The following is a 26228-nucleotide window of genomic DNA, read 5'->3' as shown; positions in this document are numbered from 1 at the left end:
CAGCCACCCTGGCGATTTAATCAGAACGTCAGGGTGGTTAAAGAGTAACTGTCAGGCTGCAAAAGCCAATTTAGACCTCTATTCTCCTGTGTTAAACAGTTTAGAAGGAAAGCCAAAAAGGCAATACTGAAGTTAAAAATCTCTCTTACTTTGATGTTTGCTGAACAGCAAGCCTCCTTATTCCCAAGCTCCTAAGGAGGCCGGCAGGCCGCATAACAGATACTGCAGAGCATGCTGGGGCTGCTTCTTCTCTCCACTGCACTCCCTTGGTCCTCCCCTTCATTTCCCTATGCCATCCTAAGGCTGCTTTCACAGTGAGAAGTTACAGGCTCATGTTACAGCAGCTTGTAACGCAGCCCAACTCACAGCACTGAAAAATCAATGTGCTGTTCACAGGGCACATGTTCCGTTAGAGTATACTGCATGAGTCCGCTATTGTTCCTAGCCACATGGCTAATTAATATTCACTGCACAGTAGTGTTGTCCGGATCATGAACAATTAGGATCTTTGATCCTGATCTTTTTTGTGAGTCGAATCATCATAGTGTGTGACTGCTTGCTGCAGCTGTATACCTAATCGTACTGGCTTCAGACCTCAGCAGCCTGAGTGGTTTCCTGTTAAGAGTTGAGGTCTTACATTTGTTTATCGGCCACTTCCTGTGAATTACAAAGTCCCGCCCCTCCCCATATAGACACATTGTTTCTACTGTAATTCAAGAATGCCGACTCTACTCTAATGGTAGAACAGAGTTACCAAGCAGGTTGGGGTGACCCAAAACCACTAGCAAATAGGGGACTAAAAGAGACCAAAAAGCCATCCTACTAAAAAGCAATAGTTAGTGTGATTTGCTGCTTAGAAAAAGAAGGTATTTGCGATTATTCAGCTTTAAAGTGGACCTGACCTTTTGCACAGGAAAAAACCAAAACACTGAGAAATGCACTCTGTATGTATTTAGAGAGTTTAGCCTGTTATTCCCCTCTTCTGTGTCTAATCACAAGTTGTAATTTGATCTCTCCCCGTGTCACTTAACTGCCACAGCAGATAAGCTCATATCTGCTTCCATGAAAGCAGGAAGTAGAAACAGTGAAGATTTGTTTCAGGATTTGCATCAGCTGCAACAAAGAAATGTTTTTCTGTAAAGGTCATTATGCTGTTGCTTATCTTTTAGAGCACAGAGGAAATTCTGAGTTCAGGTCCGCTTAACGTGACCGTCTTTGGTTAACCACAATACACCGCTTCTGAATATGCAAATTATCTCTTTATGTCCCTGCAGCATCCAGAACCGCTACTATATAGAGAGCCTATTGCTTATACATTTTACAGTCACACCAGCCCCACATGCAGACAGCCTGTTTCAGACTGTTGGTCCTCAGTGCATGGCAGGGATTGATATGGCGGTACATACCATTATCCCGTCTGGAAAGTATGGCAGATTTTTGTTCAAGTTCTGTTTGCTTCCCCAGAAAGATCTGACCATTTTTGGAAAGCTCAAAGTCCCGGCTTTCTGTTGCCCTGATCCCCCTCCCCCCCAGACGAACCTGACATGATAAGCAGCGCACCTGGTAGGTCGTCTTCCTCCGCAGCACAAATCTGTGTCTACAAAGCTTATGTCAAGTGCCCTGAGTCTCCCATTGCAGATGAATGAGCAGCTGCTATGCAACCTCGTCTCCTCTCTGTCTTACTGGCATGGGCAGGAGACTCAATTCCACTGTGCTCTCTGCAGCAAGGGGCACCCCCCCCCCCCCCACTTAGGGATGGGGCATCCCATGGACTCGGGACCCAGTGCAAAGGAAAGCCGGGACTTTCAGCTTTCCAAAAATGGTTAGATCTGACTGGGGGGTCAAACAGAGCTTTAACAGAAAGCTGCCAAACTTTCCAGACGGGATAATACGTAAGTACCGATATGGATCTATGGGTCACGATCTTGGACCAGTACAGAACACCCAAGCAGGTCGGGGTGACCCAAAACCACTAGGAACGTATAGGGCACTAACAGAGACCGAAAAGCACTCCTACTAAAAAGCATCATGGCTAGATGTATGGTAGCCATACATCTAGCCATGATGGGCAGATTCGACGAATAAAAATGAATGCATGAAGGAAGTAGGTTACTGGGATTTCCGCCGGTCTGCTCATGTGCATCACTCTCCTGCCGTTCATACTTGCTGTGTCGCCCACTGACTTGCACTGCTGTATAATCCTTGTGGTAAGCACGGATCATGCAGCAAAGCACTGCAGAGTTTTCGGCAGGAATGTGGCGACCTTAATACATCAGGGGTACCGCATCGCATGAAGTGTGCAAGTCTCCACAGACTTGCGTGGCCCTTGCCGCCGGGATACGGCAGTGAAAAATAACACGTGGCAACGCAGTGCGCAAGCGACCCCAAAGTGATAGCGATCTGAAAGCTTCCACATTTATTTCCTGTTAACAATACCAGTTGCCTGGCAGCCCTGCTGATCTATTTGGCTGCAGTAGCATCCAAACCATCCCAGAAACAAGCATGCAGCTAATCTCAGCTCTGACAATGTCAGAAACCCCTGATCTGCTGCATGCTTGTTCAGGGCCCAGGGCTAAAAGTATTAGAGGCAGAGGATCAGCAGAACTGCCAGGTAACTGGTATTGCTTAAAAGGGAATAAATATGGCAGCCTCTATATTCCTCTTGTTACAGTTGTTCTTTAACATAACACAAAAAATGATTACAACCGATAAAGCCGGAGTTCCTCCTTAGCATGGCCTTGTTTCTGGGGGGACGCTCAGGTATGCGGAGCCTGCTGCGGCACTGCAGTGTGCACCCCCTCCTCCTCCTCCCCCGCAGATGCCCTTAGCGAGGAGTTTGCTGCAGTCTCTCCCCGACCTTATTAATACCCTCCTCTGAAATTAGATGTTTGTTTGGAAAGTGAGCTAGATTACAATCATTTGGATGCTTTGGGTGCCAATTATAGGCGAGCTGAACGGTAATTTCGGCACGGTGGAAACGCTGCTCTTAGCAGCCGAGAAATAAATGAGCTCTCTTCTGAAGTCTCAGCGCTCATAATTAGGACTCGCCCGGTGGAAACGCCGCCATGCATATGTATGGAGCGCGCGCTGACAGGACGCAGTGTGGCGGGAAGGGGGCGGACGAGCGCCGGACTGCTCCGCAATGCCCCGGCCTTTACAGCGGCTGACGGATGGCTAAGGAAAGATGATGTTTTCAGAAACAATCACAGCCTGGAAGAAAGTCCATTTTTCTTCTCCTGGAAGATGGAAGGCCCGAGGCGCTGTGCAGGAAGGCGCGAGTAAATCACAAAAACGCCAGCCTCCCCTGACAGCGCTCCTTTGTAAAATATAATTATATCCTGAACTGACTGGATACATCAGACGTGAGCTCTGAGAACCGGCAGCAGCTGCACCTCACAGCCAATCACATTCCTGCTTGAGAACCGGAAGCAGCCGCACCTCACAGCCAATCACATTCCTGCTGGAGAACCGGCAGCAGCAGCACCCCACAGCCAATCACATTCCTGCTGGAGAACCGGCAGCACCTCACAGCCAATCACATTCCTGCTGGAGAACCGGCAGCAGTCGCACCTCACAGCCAATCACATTCCTGCTGGAGAACCGACAGCAGCTGCCCCTCACAGCCAATCACATTCCTGCTGGAGAACCGGCAGCAGCCGCACCTCACAGCCAATCACATTCCTGCTGGAGAACCAGCAGCAGCCGCACCTCACAGCCAATCACATTCCATCTGGAGAACCGGCAGCAGCCGCACCTCACAGCCAATCACATTCCATCTGGAGAACCGGCAGCAGCCGCACCTCACAGCCAATCACATTCCTGCTGGAGAACCGGCAGCAGCCGCAGCTCACAGCCAATCACATTCCTGCTGGAGAACCGGAAGCACCTCACAGCCAATCACATTCCTGCTGGAGAACCGGCAGCAGCCGCACCTCACAGCCAATCACATTCCTGCTGGAGAACCGGCAGCAGCCGCACCTCACAGCCAATCACATTCCTGCTGGAGAACCGGCAGCAGCCGCACCTCACAGCCAATCACTTTCCTGCTGGAGAACCGGCAGCATCTGCACCTCACAGCCAATCACATTCCTGCTGGAGAACCGGCAGCACCTCACAGCCAATCACATTCCTGCTGGAGAACCGGCAGCAGCTGCACCTCACAGTCAGTCACATTCCTGCTGGAGAACCGGCAGTAGCCGCACCCCACAGCCAATCACATTCCTGCTGGAGAACCGGCAGCAGCCGCACCTCAGTCACATTCCTGCTGGAGAACCGGCAGCATCTGCACCTCACAGCCAATCACATTCCTGCTGGAGAACCGGCAGCACCTCACAGCCAATCACATTCCTACTGGAGAACCGGCAGCACCTCACAGCCAATCACATTCCTGCTGGAGAACCGGCAGCAGCCGCACCTCACAGCCAATCACATTCCTGCTGGAGAACCGACAGCAGCTGCACCTTTACAGCCAATCACATTTCTGCTGGAGAACCGGCAGCACCTCACAGCCAATCACATTCCTGCTGGAGAATCGGCAGCAGCCGCACCTCACAGCCAATCACATTCCTGCTGGAGAATCGGCAGCAGCCGCACCTCACAGCCAATCACATTCCTGCTGGAGAACCGGCAGCAGCCGCACCTTACAGTCAGTCACATTCCTGCTGGAGAACCGGCAGCAGCCGCACCCCACAGCCAATCACATTCCTGCTGGAGAACCGGCAGCAGCCGCATCCCACAGCCAATCACATTCCTGCTGGAGAACCGGCAGCAGCCGCACCTCACAGCCAATCACATTCCATCTGGAGAACCGGCAGCAGCCGCACCTCACAGCCAATCACATTCCTGCTGGAGAACCGGCAGCAGCCGCACCTCACAGCCAATCACATTCCTGCTGGAGAACCGGCAGCAGCCGCACCTCACAGCCAATCACATTCCTGCTGGAGAACCGGCAGCAGCCGCACCTCACAGCCAATCACATTCCTGCTGGAGAACCGGCAGCAGCCGCACCCCACAGCCAATCACATTCCTGCTGGAGAATCGGCAGCAGCCGCACCTCACAGCCAATCACATTCCTGCTGGAGAACCGGCAGCAGCCGCACCTCACAGTCAGTCACATTCCTGCTGGAGAACCGGCAGCAGCCGCACCTCACAGTCAGTCACATTCCTGCTGGAGAATCGGCAGCAGCCGCACCTCACAGCCAATCACATTCCATCTGGAGAACCGGCAGCAGCCGCACCTCACAGCCAATCACATTCCTGATGGAGAACCGGCAGCAGCCGCACCTCACAGCGCTGGAGAACCGGCAGCAGGTGCACCTCACAGCCAATCACATTCCTGCTGGAGAACCGGCAGCAGCCGCACCTCACAGCCAATCACATTCCTGCTGGAGAACCGGCAGCAGCCACACCTCACAGCCAATCGCATTCCTGCTGGAGAACCGGCAGCAGCCGCACCTCACAGCCAATCACATTCCTGCTGGAGAACCGGCAGCAGCCACGCCTCACAGCCAATCACATTCCTGCTGGAGAACCGGCAGCTGCAGCACCTCACAGCCAATCACATTCCTGCTGGAGAACCGGCAGCAGCCGCACCTCACAGTCAGTCACATTCCTGCTGGAGAACCGGCAGCAGCCGCACCTCACAGTCAGTCACATTCCTGCTGGAGAATCGGCAGCAGCCGCACCTCACAGCCAATCACATTCCTGCTGGAGAACCGGCAGCAGCTGCACCTCACAGCCAATCACATTCCTGCTGGAGAACCGGCAGCAGCCGCACCTCACAGCCAATCACATTCCTGCTGGAGAACCGGCAGCAGCTGCACCTCACAGTCAGTCACATTCCTGCGTCTAATGCAGGGGTGTCAAACTCAAATACGCAGTGAGCAAAAACTGAAAACTGGGACCAAGTCTCAGGCCAACCTCAGTGTCTATTGGCCAACTCCCATATACAGTCCCCTGGCGTAAATTGTATCCCCTCCTTTCCATATACAGTTCCCTGGAGTCTAAAGGGCTGCCCTCCCCTACACAGTACCTTGGTGTCCAGAGGCCCCCCTCCCCCGTCTAGTGGTCGTTCCTCCCCTATACAGTTTCCTGAGGTCTAGTGGCCTCCCTCCCCATACAGTTCCCTGGTGTTTAGTGGACTTCCTTCCCCTATACAGTTTCCTGGTGTCTAGTGCCACCCTCCCCTATACAGTTGCTTGATTTCTAGTGTGCCCTCTCCCTCCACTAAGAAGGTCAATGAGATGCAAACAATTTCGAGTTGATGCAGGATTATTATTTTGTATGCAAATGTATCCACTATGTGGTTTACCTGGTGTTCTAATGCTTCCCTACCTTCCCTATAGTTTCCTGGTGTCTAGTGGACCTTCCTCCCCATACAGTTCCGCGGTGTATACTGGCTCCCCTGCTTCCCCTATATACTTCCCTGGTGTCTAGTGCCCTGCCCCCATACAGTTCCCTGGGGTCTAGTGGTTCCCCTCCCATATAAAGTTCCATTTTGACACGTATGCTCTAATGAGAGTCAGAGAATGAAAGCCGAGATACGATAGGTTTTTAATACATTCAAGGAATACATTTACCGGTGCCCTGCCGGTGAGCAAACTGCATCAGATTAAACCCATGTCAAACCATACATGAGTGTGTCCCCTGTTCTTACCTCCAGCTCCTGCTCCCTCTGCAGAGCAAACTGCTTGAAGGACTTGACAATGAGTCCGGCGTTGGAGCAGTCGTAGACGAAGATGGAGGGACTGCCCATCCAGGTCTGCAAGTCGTAGATGGACAGCGGGATGTACTGAGTGTAATTCTGCAACACAAACAAAATTACTATTAGTTTTATTACATATGTAGATCTACATTTTTTTACGTTCCATCCAACATAAAATTTGGGCATTGTTTGGGACTTAGATTAAAAATGCTGTCATGATACTTTACTAAGCAGCCCTATTGTCAACAAACCCCAATCACCATTGTACTTACACTGACTGCCCATCACCTGCACAAATTACACAGCTCAAGTTTCATAAATAAATGCTTCTAGGCATGTGTGCCGTTTCCAAAACTCTATTGGATCAGTTGATTCTGAGTTTCCCTGGCCTAACGACCGAGTCACGCCAATGGGCGTGAAAGCAGCGGCAGCCCCAGGACTGCCTAACGCCGATTGGCATCAAGTCCTGGAGCTGCAGCTAAGCAGGGAACGCGCGCGCGCATGCGCGAACATTCCCTGGCAGTTCACGGAGCTCCACTTTGTTTAAATTTGTACAGCTCTGCGATCTCCTGCAGCGCTGTACGGGGGACACTTGGCTGTCCCTCGGATTGGCTGGGGATTGAAGCCCTCTCAAAGGCTGCTGCCTATGAGAAGTGGTGAAGAGAGCCGATCGCCATCCTATGGCAATTTAGGACGGCACAGGGGGGAGGGGGGGAAAAGCCTCCTTTTTTTTTTAATTAAAAAAAAGATCGCAGCCGCAGAGGCCTCCTCAAGAGTGTCCTATTAAGGACATAAAAAAGGAGGAAAACCTAATTTGTGTGCTTCGTTGTAGGGCTAGTTGGAAAAAGCAATGAGGCTCACAGACAGAAAACTGTCATGACCATGGTCATGACATCACACTATGGGAGGGGTTTCACCAAAATACACGCCCCCACCACCCTAACGATCAATTCCAGAAAAGGTAAACATTTCTCATAGAAAAGGGGGTATCCGCTACTGATTGGAATGGAGCTCAATCCTTGGTTAAAGTTCCACTTCAGGGAAAGAACAAACTAGGCAGAGTCACATGAGTTTTCCCCATAGCACATAATGGAAATCGCATATGTGATTCTGCCTTGTGTGTTCCTACCCTCAATGTGACTGCTGCATCTCCCCGGCTGTAATAGGTCATAATGGGGTCACTGCTTAGGAGGCATTTTGGAGTCGTTACTATATACCGTAGTTACAGTGTCAGCTCAAAGCTTCCAGGATGATCTCATCTCTAGAGGTGGCGTTCCAGCGGAGATCACAGCGCGGCCGGTGACAGAGCGATAAAGAACGGCACTATCTTAAGGCCAGAGCCATAAACGAGGGGACAAGAGGGCAACTCTGCGGAAAAACTCTGACTAAACTTTTAATGAACTCCCTCGTTCTGAAAAACCGAAACAACAAATCAACAGGAAATCTGTGCCGGGCACAAAAGGCAGTCCGCCAGCCTGCGGTCACCACGCAGCCGCACGCCTCACAGGAGCGCAAAACCCACGAGAGATGGTGAATGGGATGTGAAAGGTCACCATGCAGCCGCACGCCTCACAGGAGCGCAAAACCCACGAGAGATGGTGAATGGGATGTGAAAGGTCACCATGCAGCCGCACGCCTCACAGGAGCGCAAAACCCACGAGAGATGGTGAATGGGATGTGAAAGGTCACCATGCAGCCGCACGCCTCACAGGAGCGCAAACCCACGAGAGATGGTGAATGGGATGTGAAAGGTCACACCTTGTGTCTTCATTTGTGGTTTCCACACACAACTTTCTGTCCGATTTTTACCATGAAAAAGACGGACTAGTAAAATGTGGAGAGCGTTGAATTCACTTCCATATTGATTTTAGCCAACCTGTAAAAATATTTGATATGCATTTGTGTAAATATATGTGAAAAGCTTTTTTTGTTTATTTTTTAAGTCAGCAAACCTGAAGGTACAGACCAAGAGTGAGCAATTTTCATGTCTCTAGAGTTTCTCTTTTAAGTGGACCTGAGAAATGCACCCTGTGTGTATTTAGAGAGTTTAGCCTGTCTAATTACCCCTCATTGTATTATGCTGTTGCGTGTCTTTTACAGTAGAGAGGAAGTTCTGAGTTCAAATCCACTTTAAAGAGGAGCGGTCAGCCATACGATCTCAGAAAAAAACCACACATATATAAGTAGATAAATACTTGCTCTACTTACATATGTATTGCACTGCCCACATTTTGATTTTAGTGATTTTTCTACAGTAAAAAAAGAGAAAATTCTTCTTAGCATTTTCCATTTTAACTGTGGCTATTTTGAAGCCAATCCTGATGTCATTTCCTCCCTTATTCTCCTCTGCCTGATGTGAATGCATTGCCCGCCCTTCACTATAGAAAGTGCATTGTCTCAGCATGAGAAATATTGGCCAATCAGAGAGGAATAGAAGTATGGGAGGGGAAAACCGGAGGGAAAGAGGCTTCAGCCAATCAGGCTGCATTAGCTAAGTCTGAGGGGAAGTAGAGAAGCAAAAAGGACAACCCAGCATGACCTGCAACTTCCTTTTTGTGTATCAAAGTTTGTGTGTACCAAATAAGAGTCAGGTAAACTGGGGAACAATCATTTATCAACAAGAAAAGTAATAGTGATTTTAACTTTTGGATTGCCTGGTTAGCATCCTTATTGCTTGTTTACCAGATAAAAATAAAGAATTGATTTTTGATTTTACGCCTGGCAGTTACACTTTAAGTTAACCATTCAGAGAAGGTTATGGAATGAGAGAGCGATTTTCATGTCTCGAGTTCCTCTTCAATTCCCAGCATGTTGTGTACTGTGGATGACGCTAATCTGATTAGCGCTGCTGATGCTGCTTGCAGGCAGGGTGAGGATTAGTTTACAGTAAGCATTCTCTTAAGGGACCCGCTGCCAGCATATCTCTGCCGCTATCAAAGGACTTGGATCCGTCGCGTAGCGCAGTCCCCCCATCCCACCGGGGAAATCAGAGCGAGGAGAGCCGCGCACGGCATGAACGGGGGCTGCCAGGAGGAGGATGAAGTGGGATTTTGAGGCACAAGGAGATGCAAACACTCCAGCGCGCTCTCAGACAAATTGCTTCTCGTAGTTTATTACTGACGGGAGAGAAAGGAGGCGGACTCCGATGCCAGGAAACACAAGATGGAAACGCTTCCTCAAGTGCAACAACAATTTACGCTTAAATAAAAAAACAAGACGATCCCGGCCCGTTTTCCGGAAGCCAAAATCTACATCGAGCTAAATTGGCCCGATAACAGGACCTTTGACGCAATTCCTGAACGCCAACCCTTAGGGACCCTTTTCACCAAATATCGCTATCAGCATTGCAAATGGCCATTGCTGCTTTCACCATAAAAAGCAAGCCCGTTTAGCACTGATTCACGGCGGGTAATGAAAACCGTAATGGAGGCCAATGGCAATCACACAGGAAATGCAGCATGCAGCGTATTTGCAACTTGCCGAAAACTGAAACGCGTTGGTGGAAAAAGAGCACCGCAATTACCACGTTATTCTTATTGCCCTTGCAAATCGCCGTGAATCACTGGGATCCGACATGGCGATCACTAATGTAGGAAACGGCCCTACATGGGAAGAGGAAACAAGAAAGTTCTATTAGATGAGTCCTGAGCAGTGTTGCTCGTGAATTTTTGCCAGCCATTTTTGCATCAAAAAAGGGCATTTTTGATTTTGAGAACATTTTTGCAAAAATACTTTGGCCTCTATTCACTAAGCTTATCTCCTGTCTTTAATAACGTTTCTATAGTTATCACCATGGTGATAAGGCATGTAGTATTCAGGAAACATTTTACCTCAGGCAAACCTAAAGTTAACGCTTCTGTCTTTAAGTTAACTCTCCAATCCTTAAAATAACTCCAGAATTCTAAAGTTAAAGACAGGCTGTTAATTAACTGTGTGTGAAAATAAGTACAGAGGAGGTAAATTAAGGAATGAAGAGATAACTCTCTCACTGTATGGTGGTAAGGTTACTCTTGCCTTATCTCCAGCATGATCTTAGTGAATTGAGGCAATTGTATTATTGCAATAGAGCAAAAATTTACAGAAATGCTAAAAATATTTCTTCTTACCGCAAGGAGTTTTGATGGCTAACACGGTACAACACAGCTGTTGGCTGACACGGTACCAAAAAAAAAAAAAAAAATTATATATATATAAAATTTAAATTTAACATTTTTGCTAAATGTAGGGCTGGTTCACACGGACGCTTGACATCAGGATTGACTCCCATTCAAGTGAACGTTTAGCATCATGCGGTTACCGGCGAATATTGGCGATTGCACAAATGCGGCGTTCCGATCCCGATTTAACATGTCGCTTCGGCCGGCCCTAGAAGCAGCATGCTATGTCCAGGGCCAGCTAGCCGCCGCAGCTTCACATCCCCTTGCGGGGTCAAGAAAAGCAGATCGCAATGGGAAGCAGACGATCGCCGTACCGCCACCGCCGAACGAGACATCACAGGACGACGCGGCTTCCAAGCTGCCTCAACGCCGCCTGTCGTCCGTGTGAACCGGCCCTAAATGCCAAACAAATATTGGCATTTTTGCTCATCACTAGTCCTGAGAACTATCTGGCAGATACAGAAGGACTAAAATGATAGGGATTTCCATTTGTACGCTTTTGTTTGTGGTTTTCCAGGGACGAAAACTCACATGCCGAATAGACAATGGGGTGTTTCAATAACATGGGATTTTTTTCTTGCGCTCTACTATGGTAAAAAAATAAAATAAAATAAAACCACCAGCCTGCTGCATTTTTTTTTCGCATGCCACACTACTGTGGGTCAGAGCTGTGCTGAATTGCGCACGTGAAATGTGGTATTTGGCACACGTTTTAATAAGAAAGCAAAGGGGAACTAAGTTGTGATTTATGTCAGCCGCATCCAAAAACTGGCAAAAGTTAGCAATTTTTTTCTTCCTTTTTGTGTGGAAATTTGCATGCTAGTTCTCACACATATAATACAAACGTGTAGTGGCAAAAAGCATAACTATGTCAAATCACACCACTTGTTCCCTGATCAATAATGCAGTTATAATCTGCTACTGTAGCTGCGAGAATCCACTGCCGCCTATGGATCCCATGTGTATTCCATCAAATCCCAACAAAATACAATATTCAGCAAAGCTGATGCTAAACAGTTATACAAGTGAGTAGAATCGAAGCTGGACCAAATGCATCTGTCACAGCAGTACTGTTTGTTTCCTTTCCGCCTTGGATTTAGCCGCTACGCGGATGTTTCAAGTGTGACTGACACAAAGCAGGAACCAAAGATGCTAGACTATATTTCACAGCATCCTTGCATTACAGCAGAAAATACAGGCCTGCATGAGGAGATGGGACTTTGGAGCTCCCAGACAGAAAGCAGGCAGTAAGGGATCTGGAGACTTCAATCTGCTAACAGGAAACTCTGTTGCTAAAACAAAGAGTCAACTATCCCATCCCAAAAAAAAAAAAAAAAGCAATCAGTTCAGCTTTATACACTGCAGAGATTAATGGCAACCCTTTACATCAGCTTGCTTATATGAAAGCATGTGCCTGTAAAGCACAGTAATTCCTCCAGGTTCCAAAGACTGATATAGGATCATCAAAAATTAACTGCCACACAATGGCTTAAAGTGTAACTGTCAGCCATACAGTCGAAAATCAATTCTTTATTTTTATCTGGTAAACAAGTAATAAGGATGCTAACCAGGCAATCCAAAAGTTAAAATCACTATTACTTTTCTTGCAGATAAATGATCATTCCCCAGTCTACCTGACTCTTATTAGGTACACAAAAAATTTGCTACGCAAAAAGGAAGTTGCAGGGCATGCTGGGTTGTCCTTTTTTGCTTCTCTACTTCCCCTCAGACTTGGCTAATGCAGCCTGATTGGCTGAAGCCTCTTTCCCTCCTGTTTTCCCCTCCCACACCTCTGTTCCTCTTCCTATCAACATCTGAATTGGTACTTGAAAAACAAAGCAGATAGAGTGCCCCAATAGTGCAGTATGTCAAACTAATTGTTGATAAGAGTAAATATATGAGATGAGAATATACTCACGAAGGTGGGTTACCTCTGGTAACCACTCAGTAGGCAGGTGGTGAGATTAGACACAACCCTACTCAGGATAAAAATGTCGCTCTCCGTAGAAGTAGAAACTAAGGGTGGACAATCAGAATAAAGAATTGTTAAAAATTGAGGCGCCAGATAAGGATAAAATAGTTAAAAACCGTCTAAAAAGGGGGAGGTAGTGGTGGACTTCTCTCTCACAAGTAGACACATGATCAGTTATTCACTGAAAAATATCTTTATTCAAATAGACTCCAGAATGATAGCAACGCGCTGCTATCATCTTGGAGTCTGTTTGAATAAAGATATTTTTTCAGTGAATAATTGATTGTGTGTCTACTTGTGGGAGGTAAGCCTACCACTACCTCCACCTTTTTAAATGTTTTTTAACTATTTTATCCTTATCTAGCGTCTCCGTTTTGAACAACTGTTTAACATCTGAATAGGTAAAAAAAAAAAAAACAAAAAAAAAAAAACACAATTGGCGATTAGCGGTGCTATGCATGCTAATCTCGATCGCTAATCACCGGCAAACCGCTACATGTAACACGCTTGCGGTTAACGCTAACCGCAAACGCAGCAGTGAGAACACTGCCATAGTAGTGTTACATGTGCCAGCGGTTTGCCTTGAGTGGGAATCGCGCGAATCCCACTCAAGTGAGAACGGACCCTAAGCCTGTATGGATAGGTGCACAGCAGCAGACAAACAGTGCTACAGGCAATGAGCGTTATTCAGGTTGAAAAGTCCACTTTCAAACATAATATTAATTCACGCTACTTAACACAATGTGGCGCTTCCCTGACATGCGAGTGTCACGCCGGCCCTCGTTGGCTGCAGTCAGGAAGGTTGTGGCGGAATAATAAGATGTGAATACGGCACAAGCCTGTAACTGGCAGATACAGCAGAGGAGAGGCGATCGGGAGGGTTAAGCGGCGCCCCCTCTGGGATTTCCTGGCATCCCATTAAAATCCTGATTAAACTGAGACGCTCTGGCAGGTGTTCCTCGTGTTCATTAACAGAAAGCGCTGATGTGATTCGGCACTTGCCGGGGCCTGCCAGAAGCCCTCGCGGCACACAGGCCTGGCTACCCTCCCTTATCAATGACTCCACAGATGCTACCGGCGCACACGTGGCACGCAAGCCTGGCTATCCTCCCTCATCAGTGACTCCACAGATGCTACCGGCACACACGTGGCACGCAAGCCCGGCTGCCCTCCCTTATCACTGACTCCACAGATGCTACCGGCACACATGGCACGCAAGCCTGGCTATCCTCCCTCATCAATGACTCCACGGATGCTACCGGCACACACGTGGCACGCAAGCCCGGCTGCCCTCCCTTATCACAGACTCCACAGATGCTACCGGCACACACGTGGCATGCAAGCCCGGCTGCCCTTCCTCATTACTGACTCCACAGATGCTACCGGCAAACATGGCACGCAAGCCTGGCTACCCTCCCTTATCACTGACTCCACGGATGCTACCGGGAGGCACGTGGCACAGAAGCCCAGCTACCTTCCCTTATCACAGACTCCACAGATGCTACCGGCACACACGTGGCATGCAAGCCCGGCTGCCCTTCCTCATTACTGACTCCACAGATGCTACCGGCACACATGGCACGCAAGCCTGGCTACCCTCCCTTATCACTGACTCCACGGATGCTACCAGGAGGCACGTGGCACAGAAGCCCAGCTACCTTCCCTTATCAACGACTCCACAGATGCTACCGGCACACACGTGGCACGCAAGCCTGGCTACCCTCCCTTATCACTGACTCCACAGATGCTACCGGCACACATGGCACGCAAGCCTGGCTACCCTCCCTTATCACTGACTCCACAGATGCTACCGGGAGGCACGTGGCACAGAAGCCCAGCTACCTTCCCTTATCAACGACTCCACAGATGCTACCGGCACACACGTGGCACGCAAGCCCGGCTGCCCTCCCTTATCACTGACTCCACAGATGCTACCGGCACACGTGGCACGCAAGCCCGGCTACCCTCCCTTATCACTGACTCCACAGATGCTACCGGCACACGTGGCACGCAAGCCTGGCTACCCTCCCTTATCACTGACTCCACTGATGCTACCGGCACACACATGGCACGCAAGCCTGGCTACCCTCCCTTATCACTGACTCCACAGATGCTAACGGCACACACATGGCACGCAAGCCTGGCTACCCTCCCTTATCACTGACTCCACAGATGCTACCGGCACACACGTGGCACGCAAGCCTGGCTACCCTCCCTTATCACTGACTCCACAGATGCTACCGGGAGGCACGTGGCACAGAAGCCCAGCTACTTTCCCTTATCAATGACTCCACAGATGCTACCGGCACACACGTGACACGCAAGCTTGGCTACCCTCCCTCATCACTGACTCCACAGATGCTACCGGGAGGCACGTGGCACAGAAGCCCAGCTACTTTCCCTTATCAATGACTCCACAGATGCTACCGGCACACACGTGACACGCAAGCCCGGCTACCCTCCCTTATCAGTGACTCCACAGATGCTACCGGCACACACGTGGCACGCAAGCCTGGCTACCCTCCCTTATCACTGACTCCACAGATGCTAACGGCACACATATGGCACGCAAGCCTGGGTACCCTCCCTCATCAATGACTCCACAGATGTTACCGGCGCACACGTGGCACGCAAGCCTGGCTATCCTCCCTCATCAGTGACTCCACAGATGCTACCGGCACACACGTGGCACGCAAGCCTGGCTATCCTCCCTTACCACTGACTCCACAGATGCTACCGGCACACACGTGGCATGCAAGCCCGGCTGCCCTTCCTCATTACTGACTCCACAGATGCTACCGGCGCACACGTGGCACGCAAGCCCTGCTGCCCTCCCTCATCACTGACTCCACAGATGCTACCGGCACACACATGGCACGCAAGCCTGGCTACCCTCCCTCATCAGTGACTGCACAGATGCTACCGGCACACACGTGGTACGTAAGCCTGGCTACCCTCCCTCATCAGTGACTCCACAGATGACCGACTGAACAACTTTATGGTTTTTTAATGCGGACATGTTGTGCAGTTTGTCATTTAGCTTGCACGCATAGACAACTAGTGCTGGGATGACAGAAAACAATAATTCTGAATAAGATGAATGCCCTACCACATCAGAGGGTCGTGGCGGTGGGTGCAGGGCAAAAAGTAGGTAGCCTAACAGCCGCTTCGCACGGTGGTGCTTCTTCCGAAGCTGATCCACCACCATGTGGTATGAAGGTCAAAAGATATAGAACACTATGAGCAGATTGTGTAGGTCAGTTATGGCTAACCTTGGCACTCCAGCTGTGACAAAACTGTCAGAGTATTGCAATGCCTCACGGGACTTGTATTTCCACCACAGCTGGAGTGTCAAAGTTAGCCATCACTTGTGTAGGTAAACCCTGATATTACATGGAGATGGGATGTTTAGTCAGTGATTGGCCAATCGTAACTGAAAGTGTGTAGCAGGCTTAGGGGTGCATCCACCAATTCAATTTTGATTGGCCAATGTTACAACCCCCATGTGGTATGAGTGCTTAGCTACACAATCTGTTCATAGTACTCAAAATCAGTTGACCCTCATATTATATGGAAGTGGTAAAATTGGCCAATCAAAATTGAAGGCGTGTACTAAGCTTTAGTCCTGTGCACACACACATTCAATTTTGATTGGCCAATAACTGTCCAGTTTTTATCACGCCCATGTAGTATGAGGGCTAACAGATGTGTAAGTGCTATGACCAGCTTGTGCAGGAAAGCTCTCATACCACATGAAGGTGTTAAAGCCTGGTACACACCTGCAATTATGATTGGCCAATCACTGACCTGGTTTTACCACCATCATGTAGTGTGAGAGCTTACCAACATAATCTGCTCATAGTATTCATAACCTGACCTTCAGGCCGGCTTCACACTGCATATTGGCATCAGCGGCGCAGTGCGGCGGCCGCACCGCCAAAAACAGGCCTTTTGTGGAATACTGCGTTACTATGCGGTATTCCTCTTCTGGCATTCAGCCAAACAGGAAGTGATGCGTGATTGCGGTCACTTCCTGGTTTGACAATACAAAAGTGCACAGGAATGTACTGTAAAAATACATTTCCGCACATGCGCGTCGCAATGTCGGCGCCAACATTTTTAAAACCTATGCGGTGCCCTAGACTTTCATTGCTTCTGGTCCGCCGCACGTAGACGCAGATATGTGCAGCAATGTAGTTGTGGAAGCGCATCAAATTGAGCATTTCCGGCACACCGCATCTAATATGAAAGCACCCATAGACTTTCATTGCCCTGCGGTAAATTGCTGCAGTGCATTGTGCCAGTGTGAAAAGGCCCTCAAACTACATGGAAGTGGTAACACTGGACAATCCTAATTGAAGGAGCATACCAGGCTTTAAAGAGACACTGAAGCGAAAAAAAAAATTATGATATTATGATTTGTATGTGTAGTACAGCTAAGAAATAAAACATTAAGATCAGATACATCAGTCTAATTGTTTCCAGTACAGGAAGAGTGAAGAAACTCCAGTTGTTATCTCTATGCAAAAAAGCCATTAAGCTCTACGACTTTCAAAAGACGTGGAGAGGCCTGTCTTCTAACTTTTATTATCTCAACTGTTTACTTTTTCTCTGCCAGAGGAGAGGTCATTAGTTCACAGACTGCTCTGAAAGAATCATTTTGAATGCTGAGTGTTGTGTAATCTGCACATATTATAGAATGATGCAATGTTAGAAAAAACACTATATACCTGAAAATAAAAATATGAGAATATTTTCTTTGCCTCTAATCTTCTAGTAATTATTCATAGTACACAACCAATTCATTATATCATTTTTTTTTTATGCTTCAGTGTCTCTTTAAGGCCACTTTCACATTACATAACGCGTGCAGGAACCTGATTTCATGCATGCGTTATGACCTGCGGCGAGACGTTGGGAAGTTGTGTTGCGACACTGATCAGAAGTGGTAGTTCTAATTCATCCGACGAGAAAACGCAGCGGCTGGACATTAGGAAGCTCCCAGATGTGTTACAACATAACGCTCCGGAACGCTTTCTCTCATACAAAAGTAAACATGAAAGTCAAATAGACTTTCATGTTACCTTTCTTACAGCATCCTAGAAGCGATGCGCCAAAACGCACGGATCAGCTCTTAGTGTGAAAGAGCCCTTAGGGCCGGGAGCGGCAAAAACTATCACTGAAGGCTTTATGAGACAGCAGAGGCAACCAGAAGAACCCACCCACAATCCTCACTTCTCATTGGACAGGGAATCTAATGACTGGCCCGCTCCTCCGAGAGCTCCGCCCCATCAGCCCAGCAGCCCCGGGGGAGCACCTACCTTGTTGAAGACCCATATCTCTCCGTTGACAGTGGGCCGCGGTACTCCGTGGCCATTATAGTGGAAGAGGACCCTCTCCTCCTTGGCGTTCCTCCTGAGGGAGGTGCAAAGCTTCTTCACCTCGTCCACGGTGGGGTCCAGGCTCTGCTTGTAGCGGGCCTGAGGGACAAACAGAAGAAAATCCAGCGGTTAGTGATCAGAGATGGTCAATGGACGGTTTTAATATACTAGTTCCCTAAGGCAATTATAAGAATTAAAGACCTCTACAGACATCACATTTTGATTGGCCAATCACAGTTAGCATGAGAGCTTAACTACACAATTTTTTCATAGTATTCAAAATCTGTTGGCCCTCATAGTACATTAAGCTGGTAAAATTGACCAGCGATAGGTCATTAAAATTGGATGTGCGTACCAGGCCTGTACACACTCGAGACGAATCTCGGCCGATAATGAAAGTCTCTGCTGAGAATCCAGTGTGTGTTCGGCAGCTCACGATGGCCACGGGCCGCTCGGCCAGAAATTTGCCTGGCAGATCACTTTGGCTAAGTGACAGAAGATTGCATTGTTTCCCCCACTTGCCCTGCCCCTCCCACGAGGCCACTCCCACGAGGCTTTGCCCCCCACATGAAGCAGCCTTAGCCCTGCAATATTGTCCAGTGGATCAGCCCCTGTTCATCGGTCGCCATTAATTGAGCATGTGCATGTGCCTTACCTGGGGTAAAATCAAACACACCCTAAACTTTTCATGGTCACTACGGGTCTTAAAGTGAACCTAAACTGAGAAGGATATTGATTTTTCCTTTTTTAAAAATACCAGTTGCCCGACTCTCCTGCTAATCCTATGTCTGCATGCTTGTTTCAGGTATGTGATTCAGCCACTACTGCAGCCAAAGAGATCAGCAGGATTGAAAAGCAACTGTATAGGAAACACCCATATCCCTCTCAGTTTAGGTTCCCTTTAAAGTGAATCTGAACCGAGTAAACTTATTTAAAATAAAACACATGGGCCTCAATTCACTAAGCTTTATCAAACACTTTATCAAACGTTTGAGAATTTACCTCATGGGTAAAATCTAATTTTGAATTCACTAAGGTGTTATTATATTTATTGAATGTTTTAGCGATAAAACATTTGATAAATATAGAACACCTTAGTGAATTCACAATTAGATTTTACCCATGAGGTAAATTATCAAATGTTTGATAAAGTGTTTGATAAAGCTTAGTGAATTAAGGCCACAGTACCTGTAAATGAGTATTACATACTTACCTCGCCGTCAGTTCCTCTCAGAAGCTCACCGTTTTCTTCTAACAATGATTCCTTCCAGTTCTGACAAGATTTTGTCAGAACTGAAATATATCAGTTGCTGTCAGTTATATATTAGTTGCTGTCAGTTATAACTCTAGGACAACTGAATGTGCAAGGTAATGTCCAGGTTTCCCTAAAGCTCAAGTGGGTGATATTACAGTGTAACAGTGTGCTGACCAGGAAGCAGTTATGGGGTAAAGGCAATTTTCAAAATGGAGGATGGAGAATTCCATTGATCACAGTGGACCAACAGGAGGCAGAAGAGAAGACAGAGATTGAGGAGTAGACTACACAGGAGGTAAGTATGACCTGTGTATGCTTATTTTGATTTTTCATTTCCTGTTCAGTTTGCTTTAAGTCTCATGTGACATCATCACATTCATAAATCAAGATTTTTATCCTCATTCAATAGAAAAAACAGTAACATTCGGAAACCATCAAGCGGTACAGTCATGTCTGTGCCTGAAAAACGGACACGAGAGAAACTGCTTTACTCATACCCTGCTAAAACTCAGCAACCGGCAGTGAGGGGTTAACTCCTATCGCAGCATGAAAAGTAAAATATCACAACTGCAGAGTAAAGGGCGGGGCTTCCCGGAGAGGGAGGGGCAACCACTGATTGGTGCGAATCGCTAGACATAAACTGTTATTGAGTCGCTGAATTAGCATAACACAGCGCTGGCGGGACGTGCAGAAAACGACTCATTTTACAGCTGTGTGTGAAGATGAAAGGTAATATCCCTCCGGCCCAGACTCATTACAGAATCCGTGCGTTACCAAATTACTCCGAGAAGAGGGGGCTGAACCGCTCGGGAACCACAGAGGACAATCCCCTCACTGATATATATTTAAAGGGGAGCTGAACTCTTGCACATGACAGAAGGAAAACATAACAGAGATGCACCCTGTATGTATGTAGAGAGTTTAGTCTGTCTAATTCCCCCTCATCTCTGACTAATCACAGCTGTAATTTGCTCTCTCAGCTAAATCAGAGCAGCTAATTTGTAAACACAGGATGTTAACCCTATGTCTGCTTCCATGAAAGCAGGAAGTAGACACACTGCAGATTTATTGCAGGATTTGTATCCGCTGTAACAAAGTAATGTTTTTCTGTAAGTGATTGTTCACACTATGAGCGCTTTTCTTTTTTTTAAAAGCACTGGTGATTTTTAAAAGCGCTTCTGCGATGTTTCTCAATGTGAGTGTTCTCACATGAGCGGTGAGCTTTCTTTCTAATCGCAAACGCGGCTCCCGTAACATTTCCTGAGCGCTTGCGCTTCAATACACAGTATAAGGAAATCGCAAAATCGCTTGAAAAAAAACAATTTAGGGAGCACTTTTAAAAATAAATTCATTGTATTTATGCAGTTCCAGGTCAGAGTTCACTTCCTGATTGTCTTTAGGAAGAAAAAAAAAATCGCCAAACAAAAGCGCTTAAAGCACAAATCGCTCTAAAAGCGCAGGGAAAAGCTTGTGCTGGCTATTTTTTATGTTAACTAGGCCTAAAAGGTTATTATGCTGTTGCTTATCTTTTAGAGCTGAGAGGAAGTTCTGAGTTTAGGTCCATTTTAAAGGGGAACTCCAATGTTTGCTAATTCAATGCTCCGATTACAAATCAGTTGAGCAGGTTGCCATGGTGGATAGAGCACTCTTTATTCCGTTTTGCTGTACTAATATAAGCCACGGCAGTGTTATCCCAACATGAAATGCTAAATGAGAGTATCAAGACCTGATGTGAGGAATCCTAAAAAACGGGGCTGGGAATATTACCCACTGCTCAGCTTTGCATGCTACTCTCGTGGGAAAAATGGGAATTTGGCAGCCTACAGTAGACCAAACAAGGCAGGTAGACATAGGGCATATGTGGGCAGGACGCTTTCCTTGCCGCTCTAAAGACTTATACACACCATGCAATTTTCCTATCAGATTGATGGATCGATTGATAATTTGCAGCATGTCTGATCTGCTTCCGATCAAGAAGGGGATTTTGAGATCGGTACTGCACAAAATTGATTTCTTTCTTGATCGGAAGCAGATTGGACATTCTGGAAATGATTGATGTGTCAAACTGATTGGAAAACTTCAAGGGGTGTTTAAAAGTGGCCATGAACGATACAATTCCGCAGGCGATAGACTGTTTCCGATCAATGTGTTAATTGATTTGATATGATCAATCGTGCCCGTTAATGACCAAAAACGTGCTAACCGATTAGATTAATGGAATCGATCGGTTTTTGACAACTGGTGGCTGGATGGTGTAATGGTTAAGGGCTCTGCCTCTGACACAGGAGACCTGGGTTCCAATCTAGGCTCTGCCTGTTCAGTAAGCCAGCACCTATTCAGTAGGAGACCTTAGGCAAGTCTCCCTAACACTGCTACTGCCTATAGAGCACGTCCTTGTGGCTGCAGCTCTGGCGCTTTGAGTCCGCCAGGAGAAAAGTGTGATATAAATGTTATTTGTCTTGTCATCCTCCGCATCATTAATGGACACCTTCAGCTATAAGTTTCCAAGTCGCACCTCTGGAAGAACTGCTCTATCCAGCATGGAGTTTGTACATTCTGCCCATAGAGACACAGATTTCCTGCAGCCACCCCAGTTTCCTAACCATACCGATCATTAAAGACAAACACTTATATCGCGCTTTTCTCCTGTCGGACTAAAAGCGCCAGAGCTGCAGCCACTAGGGCACGCTCTATAGGCAGTAGCAGTGTTAGGGAGACTTGCCTAAGGTCTCCTACTGAATAGGTGCTGGATTACTGAACAGGCAGAGCCGAGATTTGAACCCTGGTCTCCTGTGTCAGAGGCAGAGCCCTTAACCATTAAACATTCCAGCCACCACATTCATTCCTAGGAGAACTCATGGAGGAGCATGTGATCGCTTTGGTCAGGTGACAGATATGCAAGTCTCTGATTTGCCAGTCATGATCATGTGCTAAAACAGGAAGTGATCACAGCAAATCAGAGCACTGCAAATGCATCAACTGATCAAACAAATCACATACTTCTCCATGAGTTCTCATAGACCTGACTTATGCCACAAGAACATCATATCTTCGGCAGTATGGTGGCGTAGTGGTTAGCGCTGTTGCCTTGCAGCGCTGGGTCCCCGATTCAAATCCCAGCTGGGACACTATCTGCACGGAGTTTGTACGTTCTCCCCACGCCTGTGTGGGTTTCCTCCGGGCTCTCCGGTTTCCTCTCATAACCCCAAAACATATACATAAGTTACTTGGCTTTCCCCTAAATTGGCCCTAGACTACGATACAAACATAGACATAGGACTATGGTAGGTATTAGATTGTGAGCTGCTCAGAGGGACAGTTAGTGACAAGACAATATACACTCTGTACAGCGCTGTGGAAGATGCCAGCACTATATAAATACTAAATAATAATAATAATACTAATAAAATGAGCATATTGCAGGTCCAACTTCAAGAACAGTCTTTCTACAGGCTCAGTTGGAAGACATTGGCCACACCTATCTTATATTGAGAGGTGTGGCTTGAACGGAGAGAGCAATCACTGGGCCTTTGGAATGCCCATGTGACTAAAGAAGGCGGTGTTTTAGACTGACTATAAGCAGGCAGTAAAGGATACTGAGGATCTATAAGCTGGCACAGCAGGTATTTTTGACAAGGGTTTTTTGTTTAATCACCCCGAACTTAAAATATTATATTACTTGCATAAATGGAAGGGGGCGAGGGACCAAGGATTCAAAAAAGGAAACACTATCTTTCTTTTAATGTCATTTTGCTGATGCTGAAGGCATCCTTGAGTTAGATAGGCCACTTAGCGCCGTGAAAACGGGTGAAAGGGCTGCAGACAGCGGGTTAAGAAGCGGCGAATGGCGGCCGTACACAATGTACCAACCAAAACGCTAGGCTTGCCTTCATCAGCGAGGCTCGGGTGCCTTTTGTCTGCAGACATCAGCTTCCAGAACAACCACTTGACCTACATCTAGTCGGGAGCCGTATCCCAGCCCGCCTACGCCAGGACGCCGCGCAGGGGTGCGCACAAGTGCCTGCCTTTCATTCAGAAAAGTCATACCACCTTGAGGATGACTCGCTGCACACTGACCTCTTTTTATTAGTAATTAGTTTAACTTGGTGGTTGAGAACATTTTGCATTTAAACCCAAATTCCACATCCCCCCCCAACTACAACTACCTCCATGTTTGGCAATTTCAAAGATCACATATTCCTACGATTTCAATGGACAGTCAGTTCAGTTCTCAATGTTTCAAATCTGATCCCTCCCACAACACCATGTGCTGCATCCTAAAATTCCCAGAGCCATCCGATGACCCTCCCTTCTCTGACGTGTTGCAAGAGTAGCCACACCCCTCACCAACTAAGAGGGGAGGTTGGAGGATGCAATAATCACACACCTCTCCCCTTCCCTACAGTCCAAAAGCCACACACCCCTCCCAGATGTGCCCAAATCCAATTCCGATTGGCCAATTTCACTACTTCATGTAGTATGAGAGCTTAGCTACCCAGTCTGCACTTCAGAAACAAAAGCAAAAGACCGAGAGCCCAAATGGTGCGGTATTTCGGAACAATAGAAGCAAAATTAGTAGAAAGAGTTATACTCACAAACACGGGTTGCCCCTAGGCAACCACTCCATATGCCGGTGGGGAGAATTAGAACCTGACCCCACTCAGGTATAAGATGTCGCTCTCTGTAGAAAGAAATTAGGAAGAATCCTTGCCACCTTAGGTGGATTGTATTCTGATAAGGATAAGGACCAGAGGCGCCAAAAAGAGTAAAAACAATGATAAGATTAAAAATTGGGGGGAGACGTACTCACCACCCATCCAACAGACCAAGAACCAATATAAAACACAATGTTCGGTCAAAAAAAATCAGCAATTTATTGGTACTCCCAGGTGCTACGCGTTTCACGGGATTATCCCGCTTCCTCAGGCAATCAAACAGGAGCACAAGCAGTTGGGGGTCTGGAACGAGCTCAGCTACCCAGTCTGTTCATGGTGTTAAAAATCTGTTGGCCTTCATATTACATGGAGATAAAATTGGTCACTGAATGGCCAATCAAAACTGGATGTGTGTATGTACCCTAAAGCCTCATCTACATGGTACAATTCTCCGTCAGATCGGATCTATTAGATCATTTCCAACCAGTCCAATTGGATTGTGATAGATTTTGGGTACTTAATGCAAAATCTATCGCAAAATTGATCTGAAACAATTTGGACGTCTACACACGATGCAATTTTTTTTATCAGATCACTGGTCGATCTGATGAAAAATTGTACCATGTAGATGAGGCTTTGCTGTGCTATCTTTCCTATACAGGGCATTAGGCCTATGCTGGAAATGGCCAATGTTGGAAAGGATTAAGGTGATACTCTTGATTAATTACCTTTAACATATACAAGAAACCAAAAGCCATTCCAAGTAGACAGACCTCTAGTTAAAATAAAATCATTAAATTGCTTTACAACATATAGATTAGTTAGTCAGTATTTCCCCATTGTAAAATCTTTCCTCTCCCTGATTTACATTCTGAAATGTATCACTGGTGATGGCATCTTTAGTTCTGCCAGGTGACCTGTACTGAATGTTCATTACTGAGAGTTCTATGCACACCAAGAGATATTGGCAGTTGGAAAAAGCTGTTGTGTCCCACAATGCAATGAGGTTCACAAACCGCAAACTGTCAGGACCATGGTCATGACATCACACTGTGGGAGGGGTCTCACCACAATATCAGCCACACAGACCCCCATGATGATCTATTTGAGAAAAGGCAAAGCTTTCTGATGGGAAAGGGGGTATCAGCTACCGATTGGGATGAGGTTCAATCCAGGATTAAAGTTCCTCTTTAAATGGCAAATAAGCCGCATCAGATGGATCCAATTGCGCAAACAATCCACGTCGCTGGTGAACGTGGCTCTAGAAACCTGGTGACCGGCTAGAAAGTCAACCGATCGATGAGAACAACTCAGCAGGGACACTGCGGAGGAGGAACGGCCTTGTTGAGGTCACCCCTCTCCTAGTGCCGGCGGTGGAGAGGTAATCTCATGCTGCTCCTCTCTGCGGTTTGCGTACAACTCTGCTGACGGGTGGAGCGATTGCTGCGGGGGTCGGGATTCCGCCACAGACAACAATCAGCGTTTCTGCAGTCTTCGGGCCAGTCGAGGGATTTCGTATTGACAGTTCAGACGCACGGATTTGCTTACACTAGGAAAAGTTAGGAACAGCCGGGCACTCGAACCAGAGTGAAAAGCTTTGAAGCCTGGAATCAAAAGGAACTGGCCACCGGCTCAAACCGGCTCGTTACCGCAGAAACTCAAAGCGAAGAATACGATTTCATCTTTCAGCTGAATGAAAAACGGCATGAAAATATACTGTAAAAATTTTAAAAAAAAGGTCATTTTATTAGAGACTTGCTGTAATTTTGCATAAAAGAGTGCAGAGCAAGACGCTAGAACAGTATCCCTGCAGAACTCCGTTTAGCCAGTACGCCCAGAGGCTTAAAGGGGACCTGAACTCTTGCACAAGACAGAAGAAAAACAGAGAAATGCACCCTGTATGTATTTACAGAGTTTAGCCTGTCTAAATCCCCCCTCATCTATGACTAATGACAAGTGTAATTTGATCTCTCAGCTGTGTCAGCAGGCTGCCTCGGCAGAGCAGCTAATTTGTAAACACAGGGATGTTAACAATATGTCCGCTCCCATGAAAGCAGGAAGTAGACACTGCAGATTTATTGCAGTATTTGTATCAGCTGCAACAA

At 47.2% G+C, this 26228-nt stretch overlaps 1 protein-coding gene across 2 annotated transcripts in view; it reads right to left on the bottom strand.

Annotated features, from left to right (window-relative positions):
- Positions 1-26228, bottom strand: part of RPTOR (regulatory associated protein of MTOR complex 1) — a 411258-nt gene that overhangs the window by 207123 nt on the left and 177907 nt on the right. For both annotated transcript variants that reach the window (XM_068263876.1, XM_068263877.1), the window contains exons 4-5: positions 18154-18312; positions 6656-6802 (exon numbers count right to left, since the gene is read on the bottom strand). In XM_068263876.1, the coding sequence (XP_068119977.1) occupies positions 6656-6802; positions 18154-18312 (306 nt within the window). The remainder of the gene's footprint in view (positions 1-6655; positions 6803-18153; positions 18313-26228) is intronic.

Source organism: Hyperolius riggenbachi, chromosome 12 (genome assembly GCF_040937935.1).
Source record: "Hyperolius riggenbachi isolate aHypRig1 chromosome 12, aHypRig1.pri, whole genome shotgun sequence".
Classification (NCBI taxonomy): Eukaryota; Metazoa; Chordata; class Amphibia; order Anura; family Hyperoliidae; genus Hyperolius; species Hyperolius riggenbachi.
The sequence above is the reverse complement of the archived record's forward strand: the minus strand, read 5'-3'. Positions and strand labels throughout refer to the sequence as shown.